The sequence below is a fragment of the Quercus lobata genome, chromosome 2, assembly GCF_001633185.2.
Source record: "Quercus lobata isolate SW786 chromosome 2, ValleyOak3.0 Primary Assembly, whole genome shotgun sequence".
Lineage (NCBI taxonomy): Eukaryota > Viridiplantae > Streptophyta > Magnoliopsida > Fagales > Fagaceae > Quercus > Quercus lobata.
This window is the reverse complement of record NC_044905.1, coordinates 95,721,750-95,745,919: the sequence shown is the minus strand read 5'-3', so window position 1 is coordinate 95,745,919 and position 24,170 is coordinate 95,721,750. Positions and strand designations below refer to the sequence as shown.

Below are 24,170 nucleotides of genomic sequence, written 5' to 3'. Positions count from 1 at the left end.
TCAGAACCTCTGAACTCTTCAATATATGAACACCACTCTTTTACATGGATCCCAATACGTGGCTAACTCTAGCAACTTGAAGATGTTGGCTACAAATTTTTTCACTTCATCAACAATAAAGATTAAGAAGTACTTGGTTACAAAATCGTAAGGTGCAAAACACACAGTAACTTCTTGTGGAGAGAATAAGGCACTAGGTTACTTTCTGCATGTGTTCTTCATGTATAACGGCCTTTAAAATAAGTCTTATATATGTCTAGGATTGTGAGAAAAAAAACCCTACACATACATGTCAGCTAGGGCCAAAAATCAAATTTGGAAATTCTGATTTCGTAGATCTCGATAGATTCAGAGCTTCTATCAAGCTTCATTCTTAAATCTCAATAGATACTGTTTCTGTCTAGGTATCTGTCGAGTTTAAATGAACAGTTTTTCTTCACTTATTTCTTGGTCCAATCTTCATGGTTTTAATACTTGATCTGAACTCTTATTTCTTGAAGTACTAAATCCATCCTAGATCTACCCAATTACAAGTAAAGTGCATTTTGTCAAAGGATTAGCCAATTACATTAAATATGCCCTTAACACAACCAATTGTAATTGCTCAGATTAATGAGAACTTGACATCATTCATATAAGTGGTATTTATTTTTAGTGTGGCGACTCCACATAACCCCAAAAGATAGGTGTCAATACCTATCACTTTTTGAGAGCCAAGTTCGGTCTCTCACAAGGAGTTTTAAAGGATTATTATGAACCCATTAGAAGTAAACAAAAAGTAGGAAACCTTTTATTTTACATTATAAATTAGTCACTAACTTGTGCAATGCACCTAAAAGTTGGAAATATATATATATATATATATATATATACACACACATATAATGTGATACATATAATTAAGGTGAAAACCACATTTTTGTCCCGATATTTTCACGCGATTCTCACTTTGCTCCCTATCTTTTATTTTCACCACTTTTAGTCCCTATTTAGAAAAATGCCTTTCATTTTTAGTCCTTTCCATCAGTGCCCTAAAGCAAAGTCCTACGTGGCAAATGAAACTATTAAAATAATAATAAAAATTTTTATTTTGGCATTAAAAAATGCCTCATCAACATCTAAATTAAAAAATATATTTTTATTAATTTTAACTAAATAAAAAAATTAAAAACCAAAAATCACATGAATTGAGATCTAAGTGTGTCTTGAACAAGAATAACAAGAACACAAACCCAGAAATTAAAATCCAAAAATTAAAAATCTCAAAATCACCATTTTCTCAAACCTAGCAAAATCATCAAATCCTAAAACCCTAAAGTACCAAATCAATCCAAAAATACAACATAACCAATCCAAACAAAAAAAATCTCAAACTCAGAAAAACCCGCTTCACACTGACCATATGTTACACAATTCACAATAAAATATTACCAATCCGAAGAAGAAAAAAAATATGTTCTAAGAGTGAGAGTGAGAAAATCAACAAGTAATCTGTTTTCATTTTGTGTGCCAATGATCGTTATTTTCTTTTATGTTTTCTTCCTTTAAAGAACCAAAAATTAAAAAAAGGAATCTTTTTTTACCATGAATGAAGAACCAAGTAATTGACTTGAATATGTGTGTGTGAGAGAGAGAAAATCTCAGGAACACAGATGTAAAGTTAAATCCAGTTTAGGGCTAAAACTAGTCTGAAAAAATTCAAGATCAGTAGAAAACAAAATCGTAGAAATGAGAGAGAGAGAGAGAGAGTGTGTGTGTGTGTGTGTGTGTGTGTGACCTCAAATCTGGTGTTGATGTGGCTAACATCGGCGGCAACACTGTGGGTGCTAGTGATATTGTAGAGGGAGAGCTTAGAGACAAGAAGGTTAAGCTTCATAAGCAAAGCCAGAGGCTGGCCGATCCCACTGGCAGCGCCCAAAACGTAACGGCGACCTTGCGCCCAAGGACAGAGTCCGATGAGTATGCGCAAGCACACACATAAGTACAGCTACTGCTACTTCTAGCTATGGCAGATTGTACGAATCTCTCGATGGAAGTCCTCATTTTTCCACACAAACAAATAGAGAGAGAAAGAGAGAGATGAGACTTTTTTTTGGTTGGCGAAATGAATGTGTTCGCCAACCAAAAATGGATCTCACGTTTTTCATTTTTCATTTTGGGTTCAACTTGCTTGAGATGTGTTTTGTTAAGTTTGAGATTTTTTTTTTGTTTAGATTGGTTGTGTTGTATTTTTTGGATTGATTTGGTACTTTGGGGCTTTACGATTTGATGATTTTTCTAGGTTTGAGACAATGGTGATTTTGAGATTTTTAATTTTTGGATTTTAATTTTTGGGTTTGTGTTCTTATATCTGAGTTTGTGTTCTTGTTGTTCTTATTCAAGACACACTTAGATCTCAATTCACGTGATTTTTAGTTTTTAATTCTGTTTTTAATTTTTTTATTTAGTGAAAATTAATAAATTAATTTTTTTTAATTTAAATGTTGACGTGGTATTTTTTAATGCCAAAATAAAATTTTTATTATTATTTTATTAGTTTCATCTGCCACGTAGGACTTTGCCGTTAGGGCACTGACGGAAATGACTAAAATGAAATGCGTTTTTTTAAATAGGGACTAAAAGCGGTGAAAATAAAAAATAGAGACCAAAGTGGGAATCACGTGAAAATGTAGGGACTAAAATGTGGTTTTTGCCTATAATTAACTCTTTAAACCTTTAAAATATTATACAAATAATAAATTACAGAGTGGCTTAATGTTAATAAAAATTTATGCTAGGCGTAACTTAATTGCACTAAAAAAAATGTAACATAATTCATAATCTAGGAGTTTTTTCTAAGGTTGTCATTAAGAAACTTAAATAATACATAATCTGATAAAAAGAGAACTTCAACATATCAATATCACATGAAGTTTTAAAATCTCCTTCTACTTACAATTTGAAAAGGCAAAAAGGGATTAATGAGAGATTAAATAAGAATTGAGATTGTTGAGATAAGAGTAATAAGTAAGAAAGAGTTTGAAATAATATGAGAGAGAGAGAGAGAGAGAGTAACAGATGATACTTGCTACGATTGCAAGTTGAGTCACTAAGAAGAGCAAAGCTATTGCGGCTGCAAAGTTAAGGACGGCAGAGCTGCCTTTGTCACTAAGGAAAACTCATAACCACAATATCTCTCTTGTAACAGTTTTTTAGGAAAAATAAAATCATGGTTATTTTTATAAAATTCGTTGAACAAGTTGCAAATAATTTGAATAATTAGGACTTTTTATTTATTTATTTTTATTTTTGTTGTTATTTGGGCTAATTTTTAGAGTTATGCTAGGCATACAACAAATTCTCACCACATTTTCACAATAGCTAAGGTGTCAATCCCTCTTAGTTCAAAAGAAAATATTAAACTGGAACCCACTACAATTAAAAATAAGGGTATTGTGAAAAAATTTGTCCAAATAATTTCTATAATTTTATTGTTGTTATTTGGGCTTTATTTTTTTTATTTTTATGGGATTAAGGATTATGTTTGGGAAGATTTTTTTTTTTTTAATCAAAATTTTTGGGATTTCCATATTAAGGTGCTCAATATTTTTTTAGAGTAGACAAAACATGTTAGTATAAAATATTTATATATATACTTTCTTTTTCTTTTTTTGCAAGTTAGGGTGTTCACCCTCACTTGTTACATGTAAAGCCTCCACTGCTAATATTAGAAAGACACGAAGAGATTTTGGTGTAATTATATTTTTTAATATCTTTTATGATAGACAAGGAATCTCATTTGTGCTTAGAAGAGTTGGCGTTTAAGGCTTTAAGCTCTTAACTCAATAGTTACAATGGAGAGAAGGGATTTGAACCTTGAATGATTTGAAAACATTAAGAAATTTCAACCAGTTGATCAACAAGACTTTTGACCATCATAGACGAGTTCAAATTTTCTATCTCATGATTTCTACTTCGCTTTATACTCCACCAATAAGAATTGGACACAAGCCCACCTCTTTTAATTAAATCCTTATTTTATCTTTTTTCTTATACTAGTTTCCTAAAATAAATAAATAAAATAAAAATTCAAACCAACCCCATCACTGGTCACCACCAATGTCCTTCGTTGGCATGGCTAGAAGATGTCTTCGATCATCATCAGCGGCCATACGCCACCACTGGCAGTAACCAAAGATAAATAATAAAGAAAAAACCCCAACAGACACCACCAGACTGGCGGACAACGACAAGTGATATTTTTTAAGATAACAAATTTGAATAAAATACATTTTCCTCATTTTAGTTTAGCCAGTTAGAGCATTTGCAGCAGTGGAGCTATAATGTTATAATGCTAAAATTTAGCTCCTCAAACCCAAAAACCTTGCTGCAGCAGTGGAGCTAAATCTAAAAAATTTAGCTCCATTGCTACAGTGCACATCTATAAATAGATGTGCACTGTTCATAACATCTAAAAGAAAAAATATTATTTTATTAAATTCCTCTCTCCTCTTTTATTAAAAAATTATTTTTTCCTTTTTCTTTTTCTTTTTCTCTCTCTGGTGTCTCTTCGTTCTTCCTCTTTCTTCCTCTTCCAGTCCTCCATTTTAATCAAACCGACCTCAGTCCGTTGCTCCAAAGCCCAACGCCGACCACTCCTCACTGCCTAGCGCCGATCGCCGATCGAAGTTCATCCCAGCGCCGACCACTCCTCGCTGCCCAACGCCGATCGCCGATCGAAGCCCAACCCAGCGCCGACCACTCCTCGCTGCCCAACGCCGATCGTCGATCAAAGCCCAACCTAGCGCCGACCACTCCTCACTGCCCAGCGCCGACCGAGCTCCACCCTCTCTCTGCAAGGCCTAGCGCCGATGTGGGTTTGTGTTTATGTTTTCTGATCTGTTGTGGGTGTGTTTGTGTTTGTGGCAGTGGGCTTGTGCTCGTTGCGGTTTTTTTTTTTTTTTTTAATGCTGTGGACTGCTGGTAGTGGTGGTGGTGGTGGTGGTGTTGTTGGTGGTGGTTGTCTATGGTTGATGGTAGAGGTGGTTGAGGTTGGTGGTGTAATATTTTTTTTGGTAGTAGAATATATTATTTTATTGTAGTAGTTATAATATTTTATTGTGATGTTTATATTATTTTATTATGCTGAAAGCTAAAATAGATCCACTGCTGCAGTATGTGTGTAGGTAAAATAGATAAAGTAACTTTTGATGGAGCTAAATTGCTAAAAATTTAGCTCAACTGCTGTGAATGCTCTTAGCCCTCACTCACTCCCTTGAACTGTCACATGGGGTCTCTATCTCTGCCTCTGCCTCTGTCTCTGCCTCTGCTTTTGGTTTCGCAATCCTTGCAGGCCACCTGTAATGTTAAAAGTATATTTTCCATCCATACAGCCTAGCCTGCGCTTTCTCGTTACACTATCAGACTCTCTCTACCATAACTTAAGCTAAAATACCCATTTCATTATCCATTACATAACATCTATATGAGAATTACATGACCCATCTGGCCAAAACCGTTATCTTTATCAAAATGTATGGAGCTAAATGGATATATATGATCCAAAAAATTGTGGGGATTAAAGGAAATGACTATAATCGTGTACTTGATCTTAGCCACACATTGAATTCAACCACACAAAAAATAAAATCGCGTAGTACTACTGTTTGCTTTACATCCCAATAATTATACCGTAACAACGGCATTAATAATGATAATGACAACTCATTCATCATCCCCTCCCTTAAAGTCAAGGTGTGTAACTATCATCTCCTCCTAAACCACTAAACTCCTGCCTAAACCCTGTCCTACAGATTTAAATCCTAAATAGTAGAATCACACGTGGTCCACACCGACTCTTTCAAGCAAAAAAAAGATATATAGTAACGATATTAATGTATTAATTATTATTATTCCATAAGAGCATCCACAGTAAATATTGCATAAAAAATATTATTTTGACATATCAAAAGTCTATTTTATTATTTTACCACATCATTTTACAATATCCTATTTTTCAGATGTCCTATCATTCAATTCTATACATTAAAATAATATTTACTACACATTAAAGTAATATATTATTTCCTCCCCGTTATCATCAACATCAGCAACAACATCAACGACACAACCACCAACCACCAATATCCACTGCCACAACAACACCTCTACTGCAAACCAACCACCACAATTACTCACCAATATGGCAATATCAGATCAACCCAAATTGCAGCCAAAAAAAAAACCCCACAAATTGAACAGGTTAAAGCAAAAACCCACAGATTGCAACAAAAAAACCCACAAAAAAAAACCCAAATTTCAAGCTCACACTGCCAAGCACCACCTTTAACCACCAAATCCACCAACCACCGGCTGCTGTTAAAACCCACCACTGAAGACTAAACCCATAACCCCCGATGGCAAACTCCCCAACAGTCATGCACTTAGCCCCACCATCCTTCACATCGACACAAGACACAACCCCAACGTGCAGCTCCTTCACTGGCACCGAGCACTCGGACTCGAGCGAGGCGTCAACAACGATGTATTTGGTTTGTGGGAATCTGTGGATTTGAGGTGGATCTCGAAGAATGGGAAGAGAATAGAGCGAAAGAGAAGAGGGAAGAAGAAATAGTATGGGAGAGTGGAGATGGAGGCGGTGAATCTATGGTTGAAGGAGAAGATGAAAGTGATATTTTAATTGGGATGAGAGAGAAAGATGAATAAAAAAAATAATAACCCATATGCCATTGTTTGTCCGTACCATGCCAAAATTGTCAGGGTACTGTAGCATGTTGTAAAAGTTTGATACATTTAGCACATCTGATAAAGCTCCACTTTGTGTTAGGTGTGCCAAATGTGCCAAATATTTGGCATTTGGCACATCTGTTGTAGATGCTCTAATAATACTAATAAAGATAAAGATTGGGATATAGAGGGGTAGCTTGGGATCAAACTAACGTGCAAAAATAGACAATTCAGCAGAGCAAGTTGGCGCCTCTGATCATAAAACTGTTTTAAAACTTGGTTACTGCCAGAGAGATCTTTCTAGCAACACCGGCGAAGGACGTCAGTGGTGACTAGTAGTGGTGGGCTGGTGATGGCGCTATTTTGAATTGAATTTTTATTTTAGGAACTGAAATAAGAAAAATGTTTAATTAAAAGAGGTGGATATGTGTCCGATTTTTATTGGTAGAGTACAAAGTGAAGTAGAAATCGCGAGATAGAAGATTTTGACTCAATTTAATTAGGATTTATTTGGTAATGGATTATTTTATACAAAAAGACAACACTAGCACCCTTGCATCTGAGTCGGTACATTCTCCTACATGCTGTCCTATTTCCACATATTTTTTTATTAAAAAAGACAACAAGATTCTTTTTTTAAAAAAAATTATATAGTTCAACACTGTTTGTAACTCTAAAAAATTAATTAAAAATATATATTAAATTGATAACCTATAAAAGTGCAGGGTTTTAAAAGAATATTTTGAAAACCTTAGAAGTTAGCAAAATGTCAAAAAAAAATTATTTTATATTATAGATTAGTCATTAACTTGTGCATTACATATGAATGTTGAATAAAGTTTTTATATATACATATACTCAAATCGTTGAAGTGTTAAAATATTGTACCAATAATAATTTATAGAACAGTCTTAAATGACTAAAAAGTTATACCAAGTGTAACTTGATCTATTGATCATGTCTAATTAATTAAAGATGTCTCATATATAAATATTTTTTGATGGACTTTTACGTGCATTGCTAATATTAATGACTAGTAATATATATCAGGGACAGACCTAGAGGCAAAAGAAAAAAATAATTGGGCCCCCCCTAGCCCAAAGAAAAAAAAATTAATGGTTATTTTTTTTATTTCTAGCCTCACTCTTCCAAAAACTTAGACACCCCCCCCCCCCCCCCCCCATTTAATTAGCCTAGTCTAACTAACAATTACCCAACTCAAAAACTTAACAAAAACAAAATTTTTAAATAAAAAATAAAAAATCTTAGTCAACCCAATATTAGAGTACTAGCATTAGGTGTTCTATATAACCTTAAATTCCCTAAACTCAATTTAGTATTAAAAATTCTCAAAGTATTGTGATGTGATATATATTCCTCCCTCTCACAAAACAAATGTGTCCCATTAATTAAATTCATGATAAAAACCACCATTCATCTAAAATGAGGCATTATGCAATACTAACCACCATTCCAGTTAACTCAATTGGTAAAGTCTCTAACGGTTGAATAAGAGATCTGGGGTTCAATCCCCGCCTACACCAAAAATCGATTGGTATCTTGGTCTGATAATAAAAAACTATCATCAGGAGTGGACGCCATAAGTTGAAATTTTCTCCACCAAAAGAAGAGTACCAATACTATTCAATACTATGTTTGCAAGTTATTTGTGATTTTATGGGGGGGGGAGGGGGAGGGTGTTCGTGTATGTGTTATTTATGTAATTGTTTATTGGACAATAGAATTCTAGTTATAGTACTTGATGGTAAAATTGTCGAGGATAGCTAATGTGTTTTGAAAAGAGTTTTCTACACCAATTTGGATGAAACTACCTCTAATTTCATGACAACTCAAAAGACTATATATATATATACTTTTAGTCACATAACCTACTTATTAGTTATATGACTTGTATAAATGATTTAATGAACCCTATGATTTAATATATATTATATTTGGTTGGTCTTATAAGCCGCTACATTATAAATAATAAATTTGAGGAGATTCCTTCAACCTAGTTTATAATAAAAAAATTTCTTCTCAAAAAAAAAAAAAATAGTTTGAAATAATTTTTTTTGTGTTGTATAAATATGAAGCAACACACCTGTTTGAGCTAGTAGAGTATTAGGTAGTACCGTAGTATACCTGGTTGTAAAGATAGAGTCTACTCACCTTTTTTTTTTTTTTTTTCTTTCATTCTGTTTTAATACCAATTTTTTTTAATAATAAAAATAAAAAAAAAAAAAAAAAAAAAACCTAAAAAACACATACTCTAAATACTAGCAAATGGACCAATGAGCAATGACAGGCCTGGGGCTATTTAAGAACACATGGGCCTCGTCGGCTGCCAAGTTCACCCAGCTACCCCATTATCATTATGGACCCAACAATCTGGGTAATTAAAAGCACCTTCCTGATCAGGTCAGGGAGCCAAGCCGGAGTTCGGAAAAACAAAGTTGCTCAAACCTGATACAACACAGTTTTTGTTGGCAAAGCTATAAGATACCCCTATAATTTTTTTAAAAAAATAATAATACTCTCTCCGTCCCACTTTATTTGTCTTCTATTCTATTTTAAGATATCCCAAAATATTGTCCTGTTTCTAAAAATAAAAGTCATTAATTTACTAATGTTCCTATTATACCCCTATTTTATTAATAATTCAAATTTTTGATAAACTTATTTAATGGTAGTTTTGAAAACTTATATATTTTTAAAAGGTAGACAAAACAATAAATGATATTCCCTTAAAAAGTTTGACTTTTCAAACATGACAAACAAAGTGGAACGGATGGAGTAATATTTACCTTTAGAATATTATACTCTCTATTTTATTACAAAAATGACTATCTTATTAGTATGATAGTCAACGAACGTCATTAGTTCAAATCCTACATTATTTATAATGATAATTGGACATGATAATAAATAAGTAGACATTCCAGAACCTTGTAAGTTGTAACTATTGTCTAGTCTCTCTATTTCTCAACAACAACCAAAAAAAAAACTTTTCTATTCTTTCTCATTGGGTGAACCTGGGTTTTATTCCAATGACAAAACCAAAAATGTTTTCTTCGGAATCCGAATAATGATATACTCAATTTATTTATATATATACATTTTTTTTATTTGTGTGTGCTTTTTTTTCTTTCTTTTTTTTTTTATATTTAAAAAAATTTTTTAGTTAAAAACTATTGTTTAGGGGGTTACCTACCCCTCATTTTTTTGTGAAGGCCACCAATTCATTTGGCAGTTTTTTTTCTTTTTAAGGGGTTCATAGTTCAAAATTTTGAATTCTTTGGGAGGTGTCAGTCAAAATTTTGAATGTACAAATTGTAAAAAAAACTTTTAAAAATACATATGTTATAATAAAATTTTCAAAATTGTGAGGGTCACATGACTCCTTCACTGATTCACCATATTAAGATGACAAAATACATCTATTTCATTGCCTCTTGTATAGATTTTTCTTCCGCTTCAAAAACGAGATGAGATAGGTAGATAATAATAATCTGACGTACCACTCCAATATTGCAATCCATTCACGTAGCTAACCCCAAATACTTGTGTAGGGACCGGCCCAAAATAACAGGCTGGGCCCTAGGCCCGTCCGAGGACACAGCCCATCCGAGGAGCCAGCGTGACTCAAGCAATCCTTATTCAGACCCACTGGGGCAAAGAAAACATGTCTGAGGAGTAATTTCTCCTCGGAGACTGAAAATCCGGAGTAAAGGTATATCCAAACCACTACAACCCATCTTCTAAATATGTAAAAATGAAGTAAACCCGAAATATCTCAGCAAAGGCTGCCACCACCATATTAAATGCATTACAACTACTCTCCTGGCCGCATTAATGTGGAGAAAACCCCTGAACAGTGCTACCTTGGCTACCGCAACTCACAAAGAACTGAGGGAGGTGTCTGATGGGACAAGTGCTCAAGTGGGGGTTTGGATGATTAACAAGTGTAAAACCTAGATGATTAAAAAGGGCCTATATAATATGTAGAAGTCCCCCAAGAGAAGGGGACAAGAAAAACAAGGAGAATACTGTAGCATTAAGAGGAATCCTATTGCACTGATCTGTATCCATTAATCAAGTTTTGAGCCCTGTCATTCCGGGGGATCTTTCGACGCAGTGGCATTTGTTCTTGTTGGTATATTCTTTTAACCCATGCAACAAACTGTTTAAACTTACTTAAACCGAGTTCTTTGGCCCATACTCTACAAGAATTCATTGTGTTGGACTTTTTGGACCAAGACTTGAACAACAAGGACCGGGTCACCAAATTGTTCCCTCACAACTTGGAAATTAAAGATTTACCATGAAAAAGCTCATCTCCAACCGATGCTCTATTGACAAAATTCTCTATAATTTAGAAAGTAAAACCCATAAAATACTCCTTCAATGGCCATCATAAATGTGAGGACATATGTGATTCACTTGTTAGGAACATATGTTACTATTTTATATAATTGGCTAATTCTTTGACAAAACGCATTTTACTTGTATTTGGGTAGATCTAGAATTTGTTTAATACTTCAAGAAACTGTGTTTCAAGATCAAGTGTTGAAGCCATGCAAGTCTGTCCAAGATTCAAGCTAAAAAGTGCAAGTTCATTAAAACTTGACAGCTAGCTATCTATTGAGCTTGAAGAGCTATTCCAGCCTCGTGACTCGACAGTAACTCGACAGAAAGGGTATCTATCGAGGTTTAAGAAAAACAGATTTTATGTTCTGTTTTCTTCCAATCCGTGATTATATGTTTGGGTTTTCTTTTCTCACAATCCTAAACATATAAAAGGATTATTTTAAGGGCCATCAAAGGTAACACAAATTGCACCAAGTGTTGAGCAAAGTTTGTTCAAGCAAATTGTGTCCGAAGACAGAATTTGCCCTAGTTCATCGTTCTTATGTAGAAGTTATTGTGTTTGTACACCGTAGGGTTTTGTGACCAAGCATCTTCTCGATCTTCATCGTCTGGATGAATTGAAGAACTTTCTTTAGTTGGTGATTGAAATCACGTACTGGGATCCGCGCAATTGGTTAGTCACGTATTGGGAGTCGTGCATTATAATGAGAGATCTTCATCATTTAGATGAATTGAAGAACTTTGTAGCCAACAACCTTTTCTAGTTGGTAATTGAAGTCATGTACTGAGATTCGCACAATTAGTTAGTCACATATTAGGAGTCGTGCATTACAATGAGAGATTGTCACTACAGAACAAGTCCAATTGGGTAAGGGTTCAACTGTAAGTTGAAATAAGGTACTGAGATTCATTTACTTGTAACCGCTTGTTGTGATAATAATGAATTCTCGAGAGTGATGACCTTAAAATCACCCAGTAGGGTTTTTGCCGTGTTGGTTTTCCCCATTCGTAAATAAATCACCGTGTCAATTTATTTTCCGCTGCACTTAGTTCAATTGGTGATTTGTTTGTGCTACCACGCGTTTGTATGTTCATTTGATTAATTAATAAACTTGGCTAATTAATCAATTAATTTATCACAAGGGATCAATATGTTTTTGGTCTATCAATAAATGAATAAAAGAGTTAAAATATAGTTTCTCTTTCTGCATTCTCTTTCTTTTTCACAAAATAATAATAATAATAATAAAAAAAAGAAGAAGAAGGAAGATTGAAAAAATAATAATATTCAAATGGGATATAAAAAATGATATAGAGTCAATTAGAAGGTGTTAGAAGATGTATTTTTTTAAATAGGTAATAAAAGAAAAAAAACTACATTTTTTATTCTCCAAATGGATAAAAATATGTCTTATTTGTTGGAGATGCTAGCCTAGCCTAGCCTAATCATATGAGAGGGCAATCATAGACTTCAGTTTGTGCATGTACAAGTACAAGTGAACAAATGCAAGAAAGTGAATGGGCCGTTGTGGGTATTTAAGGTGGCAAGAGACTCTATCTAGGGCAACAACTCTCTTCTTCTGTTTTATTCTTTTCTTCTTCTTTTTTTGCTTTGTGAATTCCTGTTTTATTCTTTTCAATACATTGGTTTTTAAGTAATTTTCATAATTTAATGAGTAGAGAACATTAAAGGGCTAGGTGCCATACCACAAATTATTCAAGACAGCGGCGTCCAACCATACCCGTGACCTTTATTAAACATCAACCATTAATGTTTTAGTCCCTCAATACACACCAGTCTTTACAGATAAAAATTTTGCCTGTATATTAAATGCACCAGCCTGTAACCAGAGTGACCTTGCTTGGGAGCCATTGGCAGCAATTTCAGCTAAAAATTGATGGACAACTACGAGTAAAGTTGTGTTCAATTCGGATTTGAATTCCCAACTTTACATTTATTGTGCTACTAGATCCAGATGACCATCTAAAAATTGACGGAGAAGTAAGAGTAAAGTTGCGTTCAATTCGGATTTGAATTCCCAACTTTACATTTATTGTGCTACTAGATGCAGATGACCATCTAAAAATTGAGAATCTAACTACTTCCTATCACAATCAATGAGAAACTTATAACATGCTTTACATGAAAAAAAATTAGAGAAAAACTTAGCTACACACCTTATACGGTATTGTTGATTCGGTATATTAAGTTTTTCAATTAAATTCAAACACTGCCAGGAGTACATGCACATCTATTGGTCTGAAGTATAATGTAAACTCAAAATTTTCAAGTTCAGTCCACCACACCATCGGTCCATAAGACCTCCAAGGTATTTCATGGGCATAAAGTAAAAGATTAGGACACCACATCTTTATACATGTGTGTATAGATATAGATAGGAAAACTGATAGTACAATGTAAACTAATAATATTCCTCTATAAGATAAAAATAGTGTTGCCTTTTCTAAATATCATCAAATTCAATATAGTTATACTTTTGAATTTAATTAGAGAGCCTAATGTGCTACACCTAAAGTTCTGTACTTAAGTATTATCCCAAAAATTAAACAACCTATAAAGCTCACAAGTTTAATTTCATTAAATAAATCACATATTGTTTTAGAGATGAGCGAAATTACAAAATCACATTCCATGGTAGAAAATGAAAGAATTTGCTTCTCTTTTTACAAGCATAGAGTAGACACACATGATTGTCAAGTATGTAGTTAAATACCTGTTTGACAGAGTTTATTTTAAGTTTCTTTAATTTATGTACAAGTTTTTAAAATTTTACTTTTTTACATACAATTATATTATACACGGTTTTTTTTTTTTTTTTTTTCAATAATACACAGTTTTGACTTTTTGTTAAGCTTAACAAGTCAATAAATATAAACTCTTCCAAACAAAAACAAAGTTTTAAAACCAACATTGAAATATATGTGAAAAACAATATTTCCAAAAAAAACAAAAGAGAGACAAATTGCCAGGTAAAATTCAAACTTGTTGCCCTTGGACTAGGGGAAGGTACAATCACAAGGTGACAAAAAGAACGACATTTTTTTTTTTTTTTTTTTGATGAATGACAAAAAGAACGACATGAGCAAAAAATAGATCACCAAAGTATTAAAAAATATATTTCTAAAGTTACCCAAAATTGAAAACCCCCTGCCCATCGGCCCATAGCCATATAAAGTAGGGAAAAAAAAGGTACTAATCAAAACCTCTACCCAGAGGCAGAGGATACTATAATATAAATGAAAAGTTGAAAACACATAATTCTAAACTAAACAGCAAAATTTTTTAGAATGTGAAAACAAGAAGGGCAAAATTAATTGATCTAATATGATACTTCTAGTCCTAATTTTTTAACTAGTTTCATTTCGTTGACTAGAAACATGTATTTTACTATTTTGCAGTGAAATGCACAAACCTTGCAATCAGATCTCTTTCACACTTCAAATTGTTTTCTTTCTATTCTCTACTACAGATCTTTCACATTTAAGGAATCAAAGTGATAATTTATCTAAGAACTAAAAAAAGAAAAAAAAATCAAAGAAAAGAATTAGAAAGAAACTAAACATTGGGATCTGTGGATGAGTGAACAACCTTATTCTGTTTTCCTCCCATAAGCCAAAGCAATGTCCTCCTTGCAAAAGATGGCGCATTTGGTTGAGAATCCAAACTGTTACAGCTCTGCCTTTCCTCCTCACAATCCAATTCACTCCCTCCATGCTTCCACCTCTCAATGTCAATTTCAGATAGAGCCCTCCTTGAACCACTGTTCACATTCTTGCCCTTCAAATCTTCACCAGCTACAACATTGTGGTGCAATGGAAACCGAAGAGAAACGGCTCGCCTTGATGCATCAGCAGCTGCATTAGGCTTCTCTTGCTTTCCCCTTAGCCAAATCTTTGATATAGAAAAGCTCTCTCTTTTGCTCCTCCCAATAGCATTGCTATTGCCATTAATATTGCTAATGCTAGCACTTCCATGATTTTCAAAACTTTTGATTGATTCAAGCCCATTGAACCTGAATTCTCTTCTGGATTCACAGTCACATTCAGACATTGCTGCTCTATGGCCAGGTGTTAATGGCAAATTAGGCTTCTTACTTGACTGCTTCTTCATTGGGGTGCTTCTAATGGGCACTTGCAATGAAGAATTGTCATCCATTACATACGCAAATGACCCCATAGAGAAGCACCTTCTTGCATCCACATTGTTGTTGCTACTAGTACTGCCTTCACCACCATCCACATTCCTGAACTTGCCAAGCTTAACTGGCACTACTTTTTCCCCTGAATCCACTATTACTGTTGGGCTATCATTGGCATCCTCTTTTGTTTCAAATTCACAGGATTTGTCGATTCTGGTAGACCCCAAATGATCATTGTCACAACGAAAAGACATATGGGGATTGGTTACTCCAAGTGAGCTGGTTCTGCCAAGACCAGCCTCTGAGACAATCTCTCTGGAGCTCTCACTTCCAGATTCAAGAACAAGTACAATGGGAGAGCAATTGTGGTTTGGAGAGAAATCAGGGAGCAAGCTAGCTCTACAGAGTGGGCAAGTGGAGTGGGACAAGAGCCATGTGTCTATACACTCCATGTGAAAGGCATGACTACATTTTGGCAACAATCTGAGCTTATCTTCAGGCTCAAACTCACACAGACAGACAGCACAGTCAAATGGGTTCTTCAATCCTATAATGGCTTTGTAATGAAACACAGGGAGAGTGTCTATGAAGGACTGGTCAACCCCAGCATCATGAAGATGAAAGAGTTGCTGTAGTTGGCCTTGAAGAGCAGTCACACTCTCCAAATCATCTGGGTCTCTATTTGTTGGTCTCATAAGGAATCTAACAAGAAGGTGAAGCAAACCAGAAAGAAAGAAAATGATAGCAAGAATTATAATGATGAGGAGTATACTTGGACTGACCTTGTTGTTCAAATTGAAAGGATCAGATTGAGTATTGGGTGTTGTTGGAGGTTGGAGTGTCTCATAAGGGTAATAGTGTTGTGAGGGTGCAAGGAAGCTCCTTTCTTTGATTTCTAAGAAAACCCTGTCCATATTTTCTTAGGAAAGGTTGAGAAAAAAAAAACACACACACCAAGATTGCAGCTTTCAGAATGAATCAAATAGTAAGAAGAATTCCATGTGTAACCAACAAACAAATCCAAGACCAAGACCAAGACCAAAAGGAGAAGCCCAGAAAGATTTTTAGGCTTGATGGATTGTGGGTTTTGTTGCATATAATAAGTATTTTGATGGAGACCATAGAAGTCTACCTCTTTTTGTTTTCACTGTTAAATGGTCCTCCTGGGAGTCAAATGGAGAGAGAGAGAATTCAATGCGAGTTTTAAATGGTAGAAATAAATGGTGCCAGGAGGAGAAAATTCAAAAAGAGTAACTAATAAAACTAACGAAGGTGCAAAATTTACTACAAGGTCAATAATCAGTGTCTGTGTTCTGATTATTTTGGTAGGTACAACTTTTTCATAGTTTCAAAAAAAAAAAAAAAAAAAAAAAAAAACTTTTTCATAGACCTTTTCGTTTTGTATAGTAAAATTTTTTTTAATTTTTTTTTTCAAAAATAATTATAAAAAAAATACCAAACCAAGTATTTAAATTTAATACTACAATTCAGTGGTAAAAAGAAAAAGGTTAAAAAAAAAAAAAACAGGAGATGATAACACACGCTGTGATGATTTCATCAGATGCAAGGCAGAGGCTCTTATTTGACTTCAAAGGAACCTTCGCATCAACTTCAACGCACATTTAATACCCCAAGTAAAATAAAAAATAAAAAATAATTATCTTGAGAAGAAAAATACACTTTTTTATATGGTTTTGAAATGTGCACTCAAATGTAATTCTTTTTTGAGCTTTTTTACCAATTTTTTTCAGCCTGATCACAATCTTTTTAGTCCTTCTATTCCACTTCCAATCTGTATGTCTGTACCAGAGATCACTTTCCCTTGTGTGTGGGACAAAAAAATGGTTAAAAGTCACAAAGTCTAAAGAGAGAGAGAGAGAATATTTGGAAGGAGTAGAAGAGGAAGCATAGGATACGGTGTTCTTTGTGATTGAAAAAAAAAAAAGAGGCAATGTTAATGGGAGTTCTCTGGACCCCATAGCCTAGGAAGTGGAACTCTTTGAACCTTTTTTCTCATGGATTTTTGGTACGGATTGTTTGTTGCTAGTCAGTGATAGATAGAGCCAAACACCCACGTAGAAGAAGAAGGTTCTCCACTCTATCATGTTTTCTTGTTAAGTATTATTACTTTGGCTTTAAATTTAATAAATTAAATATGTGCCTAGAGCATTCTCATCAACAATTGTAAATGCTATAAATGCTATTTTTTAGCATTTGAAATCCAAAAAAATCCACTCCATCAAAACTTGTATATGCTATAAAATTTGCAATCTTGCTACAGTACACTCTCATTTTTTAGAGTGCACTATAGTAAGATTGTATAATATTTTATTATTTCTAATTCTCTCTCTCGCCTCAGACTCTCCCTCTCATTCTCTGATTCTCCCTCACAACCCAGGCATCATCTCCCTTCCCTTTTCATCACGCTGTCTCCGTTCTGAAACTCATCTGCTTTTCGTTAAGCTTCAAGGGTTTGTGGTCATGATTTGGTGGGTTTTGTAGGTTTGATTTGGTGGGTATCGGTGGTGCTCGACGACAATTTTGATGGGGTTGAGATCAAGGTGGTGGGTTTTGGTTGGGGTTGAGAATGAGGTGGGTGGGTGGTGGTGGGTTTTGTGGTGGCGGTGATGGAGGTTTCCTTTTCTTTTTTCTTTTTTTTCGCTATGGTTTGTGGTAGTGGTTTTGGTTCGGCATAGTGTTTGGCCGTGGGTGTGGTTTTGGTGATGGGTTTTTTGGCCGTGGATGGTGATGGGTCATGGGTTTGGTTGGGTTAAGTTGGGTATGGGTGGTGGTGGGTTTTGGTTGGGGTTGAGATTAGAGTGGGTGGGTGGTTTTGTTGTGGTTGTTGTGGCTGTTGATATTGGGGTGAGGCTAGGTTGCAGTGGTGGTTGGCAGTAGCTAGCCTTGGGTGTGGGTTGTGCCGTGGGTTGAGAAAGATGGTGAGACAGTGGGAGAGAGAGACAGAGGGAGAGTGAGAAATAATTAAAAAAAATGAATAAAAATATTAAAGAAAGAATATTTAAATGAAGTTGTAAAAAAAAAAAAATAGAATGTTTGATGTTTGGTATATTGTAAAATGAGGTGTTAAAATTGTAAAAGTAGTGTTTTGAGATTGTAAATGCTAAAATTTTTACAATTGTTGATGAGAATGCTCTATTATTGTTTGAGTGTCATTTCTCTTTTATAGGAGTAATTGATAAGAAGAAATAAAGGTCTCAAGTAACGTAATTTACTAGTAGATGTTATTTTACAAAGTTAAGATAAAGGAAATGATTCATACATAAATACAAATATTTTTCAATTTAAATGTGAGAGACCCAAACTTTTTGCCTTCTTCTAAAATTAAATTATGTGTGTAAAATTAGGTATTTACAGTGAGAATTTAGAGTCCGGTTTTGTACCATTATATTTTAACCATTTTTTTTTTTTAAAAAAAAAGGGCATTCACACCCGATACTGTAAATTAGAGTATTTTTTTTGTTATAGAGGATGTTGCAGTCTTGCAGATAAAGAGTGAGGGAAAAAACAATACTACATTTAGTCATGCATTTTGACAAAAAGTATATACAAACGCTATTATGGCCTTCTAAATATACAAGATCACCTTAGCTTTTATATACCATTTAAACCCAAATTTTATTCCACCCTTATTAAAATAATAATTTCTCTCTATCACTCTCTCACATTGAAGAAAATAAATCAATCTCAAAACCTCTTCCTCCACTCACTCCCACGCGTACGTGGCGAAGTTGAAGTCAGGGATGTTGAACGTTGTAGTTGTGTGGCGACGATGAGTTTGTGAACAGTAGTGTGGCGACGATTTGGAGGTCGCTGTAGTGTCGTAATATTGATGATTTGGAGGTTGTTGATTTGGATATTTTATTTTGGTATTGGGTTTCCATTTTTGGTGGTGGGTCCATCTTAATTCGACACCACATGAGTTTGTACATTGGAAACTAAGCTAAATAAAATTTATAAAATTAATTTAATTAAATGTAGATAATGAAATATAAGATACATTCTAAAAGTGATCGATGAAGTCAGTGATGCTGAACATTGTAGTTGTGTGGCGACGATGAGTTTGTGAACAATAGTGTGGCAATGATTTGGAGGTCACTGTAGTGTCGTAATATTGATAATTTGGTGGCTGTTGATTTGGATATTTTATTTTGGCATAGGGTTTCCATTTTGGTGGTGGGTCTATCTTAATTTGACACCACATGAGTTTGTATGTTGGAATTTAAGCTAATTAAAATTTATAAAATTAATTTAATTAAATGTAGATAATGAAATATAAGATTATTTCTAAAAGTGATCGATGAAGTCAGTAATGTTGAACGTTGTAGTTGTGTGGCGACATAAGTTTGTGAACGGTAGTGTGGCGACAATTTGGAGGTCACTATAGTATCGTAATATTGATAATTTGGTGGTTGTTGATTTGGATATTTTATTTTGGTATTGGGTTTCCATTTTGGTGGTGGGCGTGGGTCTATCTTAATTCGACACCACATGAGTTTGTATGTTGGAAATTAAGCTAAATAAAATTTATAAAATTAATTTAATTAAATGCACATAATGAAATATAAAATACGTTCTAAAAGTGATCGATTTGTATTTAAAAAAAAAAAAAAAAAAAAAAGACTTTTTGAAAATGCAAAATAGAGAAACTATACAAAACCCAATGGGATAACTCTAAGCAAACAACAAAAAAGGTGTTTCCTAACACAATAATCAATTAGAGGATTGAACTTGTCCTCCAGTCATCATGTTCGAATGTTTGTTATGATGTTATGACTTCTCTTGAGTTTGCAACTATCCATTAGTTTTGTACCACTTTTTTTCTCAAATTACTATACATGAGTTGAATATTGCATTTTCAATGAAGTAGCTCATTTTCTTTCTTTTTCCTACACCAACCTTTGAACCTTAATCTTGGGGTTAGAAAAAACTCTCAGCTAACCAACAAGTCAAGCAAGGTTGGCGATGAAGCAGCTCGATGAGCTCGACGTCACTAGTAGTAATTAAGTGGCCTAAACGTATATTATTTAATAATTTTCATGTGGCTTGATTAAGAACAACTAATGTGGGACACGAGGAACTCAAACCCCAGCTCCTGCATCTCTTGCCCATGGACAACCTCCATTTCTATGAATTTTATAGTACTTGTCAGTCTAGTAATGTCAACCTGTGTGCATCGAATAGTGAGTTTGAAATGTTTTAATGCTACTTCTACAAAAATATTTCATAATACTTCTACAAATTTTTATTAGTTTTTGTTTGAGTTCAATACTAATAATCTGTCACCGGTTATGAAATTTTGTGTCTATAAACTTTCTCTTCCAATAAAGATAAGGGACTATGCAATTGGGATTTATATGAGGCCTATGCCTAACAAGGCAATTAATATCTCCTCTCTCTCTCTCTCTCTCTCTCTCTCTCTCTCTCTCTCTATATATATATATATATATATATACTGTATTCCGATTTTCTTTCATTGACATATCTGAATGCACCAAAAAATGCTGCATACAAGGATGCCCCAAGTGCATGACAATCTACCTATTCTTGTATTAGAAAAAGAAGAAAAAAAAAATCTACCTATTCTTGTATATTTGCAAGTTGTGTAGATTCCAGACTGGTAATTGTCTTTTCATTATTTCTCTTTTTTTCACCAAACACCAGAAGATTTTGACAAGTTGAAGGTAGACCATAGACTCCCTCCCATAGGCCCGACCATGCCTAACATTGACAATTCTGTGACCAATCACAATATTAAGTAAGGAAAGAAGGAAAATAGAACAGGAAAATACTAAGAATAATGATAGGAATACTACTAAGGAAAAAAGAACTTATAATTTTTTTTTTTGGTAAAAAAAAAAACCTATAAATTGATATGTCAATGAAAGTGATTGATGCCACTTTAATTAACAATATAAAAAATAAATGTTTTAATTATTTTTTTTGTGATTGTTGATATATAAGATTGTAATGTTTATGTAATAAATTTGTGATGGCTTTAATATTACTTATAAAGAAAATATATATAAAAAATTAAAATAATGTTACAAAAAAAAATTCCTATTTGGAGTAATACTAATGTAACAACAGCTTTATTAAGGTTGGAGCCTTTAGATTGCACGTTGAGCTTGATTAGATCAAGCTCAACTCAATGAAAAATCAGTAATCCCCTACATATACAACATTTTGCACTACGAACTATACTATTGATTTTTACATGACCATATCATTAACACCACTTTATTTTTTACCATTCATAACTTGCTACCTCATTAACAGTGGGAAAAATTAAATGAAAAAAGTTGTGTAGCTAAACTTATTGATAAAAATAACTTGTGACTTCTAAATAGTTGGGCTTAAAAGTTAGACCTTCACTTTTTCTTTTCTTTTCTTTTTTCAAACTAAAATTTGAGCCTATAAATATGGACAATTCGATACGAACTTTGACTATCAATTACATATATGCAACATTTCTTTCATATTGTGTGAATTTTATTTACTTAACAATGGGACCACACAATATATATTAAAAAAAAAAATGTTATATGTATCTGATACATAAGACCAGGGGCGGAGCCAGGTGGGGTCGAGGGGGGGCAACTGCCCCCCCTGACCTTCCCCCAAACAGTCTAACGCTTATTTTCCTCCCCCCCCCCCCGCCAGATTTTTAGATTAGTTTGCTCTTTTTAACCAAGAGTCAAGAGACAAGTATTACAATTTATTTTGCTAAGAAAAGATAAGTTTTACATTTTATTTGAAAAAAAGAAAAGAAAAAAAAAAAAAAAAAGCAAACTCATAACTTAATTATAGACTCACGATAGGTTTTTTTTTTTTTTTTTTTTTTTTTTTTTTTTTTTTTTTTTTTTCTTTTTTTTCTTTTCTGATAATTATTAGAAGTCTTACGGCACTTTTGGTGTTTTACAATAATTGAAAATCAATATTTTTAAGGGAATATCGATCAGCTAATCCATGGGTTTTATGAGTCAACAAGTTGCTATTGCTGCAAAGTTTCAAAAGGTGGGAAACACACTCTGTTTTAAAGTCATGAAATAGGGGAGTTTCACTCTAGCTCCCTTGGCTCTCTAAAGTTTTGAATTTAAAGTGTCTAGAGGAAATCCTTACTTGTTTTTAAGATGTGTTTAAAGTCACATCATTTCCAAAGGTGTTTTGTAACTTTTGTTTGTTCTAACCAAAGTCATCTATAGCCAAGGTTCATTTTGACGTTTTTGCATTTATAATTCAAAATCATGAACACAATTTCAGCTATGTTTTGTACACATACTATGTAACTATCGCTATTCTTTTTAATCTTGCCCCCCCTAAACTAAAATCCTAGCTCCGCCATTGCATAAGACACCACCTCTTATGATTGCTTAGAGTTTCACTCATTTGTCTTAAAATAAGCCAAGCCAAATCAAGGAGTTGACCAAAATTTGATTGAGTCCCACATGAAATTAAAGGTTTGACTCATTTAATTACATCCAAGAGAGGGCACCTCGTTAATTATTATAATTTTTTTCGACAAGTGGTGGAGGGGAACTAGAATTCATGTTCTCTTGTGTAATGGGAAGAATGAGAATCACACATTATCACAAAATCACAAGACTCCCGGTGATGAGAGAGCACTTGATGATGGAAAATGACGAAGAGCTATCACAAAAACATATAAATTTTGTTTCCAATGATTTGGCAAACAAGATACCGAATTACATGGAAGTATTAAGAAGAGTTTGTATGCTTTTGCAATATAGTAATACTAATAAGAAGTGTTGTATGCTTTTGAAGAATGACAATTTGACAAAGTTTTATTTTTATTTTTTTATACTAGTACTAGCTTATAGACTATAAATTATAGTACTCATTAAACGAAGCCTTGTTGTTCGCAAAATTACAAATAACTCTTGATTGTGTGCATGTGTGCTTCTCACAGTGCCCAAAGTGAATAAAAGTCTCCATGACCTTCATTTCTTTTTCTTTTTTTTGAAAGTCTAAAAGATAATGTTATATATTTAAAAATATAATTAACGAAAACAAAAGTACAAAGAAAGTAGATGGATACTACCGTATACCCTTTTTTTCCTCCTTAATCGTCGCTTCGTTAATTCGTGAGAGAGATAAGACAAAGTTTGTTGTTTCCTAATTTTTTATTATTATTATTTTAAAGCTGTATTTTGTTCATAAAAAAAAAGTCAATGAACCACCAGGCCTTGTGCCTAAGTGGTACCCGGGCTTGTAGCCTTGTTAAGCTCGGGTTCGATCCCCCTTAATAACAAATTACTCAGCAAAAAAAAAAAAAAAAAAAGTCAATAAATCTCAGGTTTCTTACTGAAGCAATACCTGTCGTGATGCAATCTGGAGTAATATTGTTTATGAATTTGTTGGCATGCACCGCCTCATCATGCAGAAATCTATAAAATAACAAATATAAAACGCATGCAAATTACAAATGAAGATAAATCTATAAGACAAACAACGCATATATGCAAATGAAAATTGTCTATTTTGATGCTATAAATTAAAGGAAATAGTTTAACTTGTGTGGAGGATAAGGAAATCAGATAACGTGCATATTGACCAATGACCATGCAGGCTTAGATCGTACTACATGACAAGAAGTCATGACATCTCGTAATTAAGATTCATCATATTTTGTCAAACCATTTTTTGATCAGATGGGTGACACCACATTGCTATAAGCAGCTTCTTCTGTTTGTACATACATGAGATCATTAATTATTGATGCAGCTATATTTTGCAATATGTACAGATAAATAATCTCTTTATTAAGAAGAGATTTGACTTCAGCTGGCACTGGCGGCTCCACGTTAGAGGCAGGGTGGTGATAGGGCCTGATAGGACCACTCTGGCTTTGAAAAAAAATTATTATTATATATA

General features: G+C 33.7%; 1 protein-coding gene and 1 long non-coding RNA gene across 2 annotated transcripts; both read right to left on the bottom strand.

The window, feature by feature from the left end:
* Positions 1–14,479: 14,479 nt before the first annotated feature.
* Positions 14,480–16,507, bottom strand: LOC115977348 (RING-H2 finger protein ATL13). The gene has a single exon (XM_031099168.1). The coding sequence runs from the start codon at positions 16,169–16,171 to the stop codon at positions 14,675–14,677; it is 1,497 nt and encodes a 498-aa protein (XP_030955028.1). The 5' UTR covers positions 16,172–16,507; the 3' UTR covers positions 14,480–14,674.
* Positions 16,508–20,741: 4,234 nt separating this feature from the next.
* On the bottom strand, positions 20,742–23,740 carry LOC115977349. Its single transcript, XR_004088531.1, has 2 exons — positions 23,613–23,740; positions 20,742–21,011 (listed from the first exon to the last, which is right to left on the bottom strand). It is a non-coding gene; the product is annotated as an uncharacterized LOC115977349 (long non-coding RNA).
* Between the last annotated feature and the right edge of the window lie 430 nt (positions 23,741–24,170).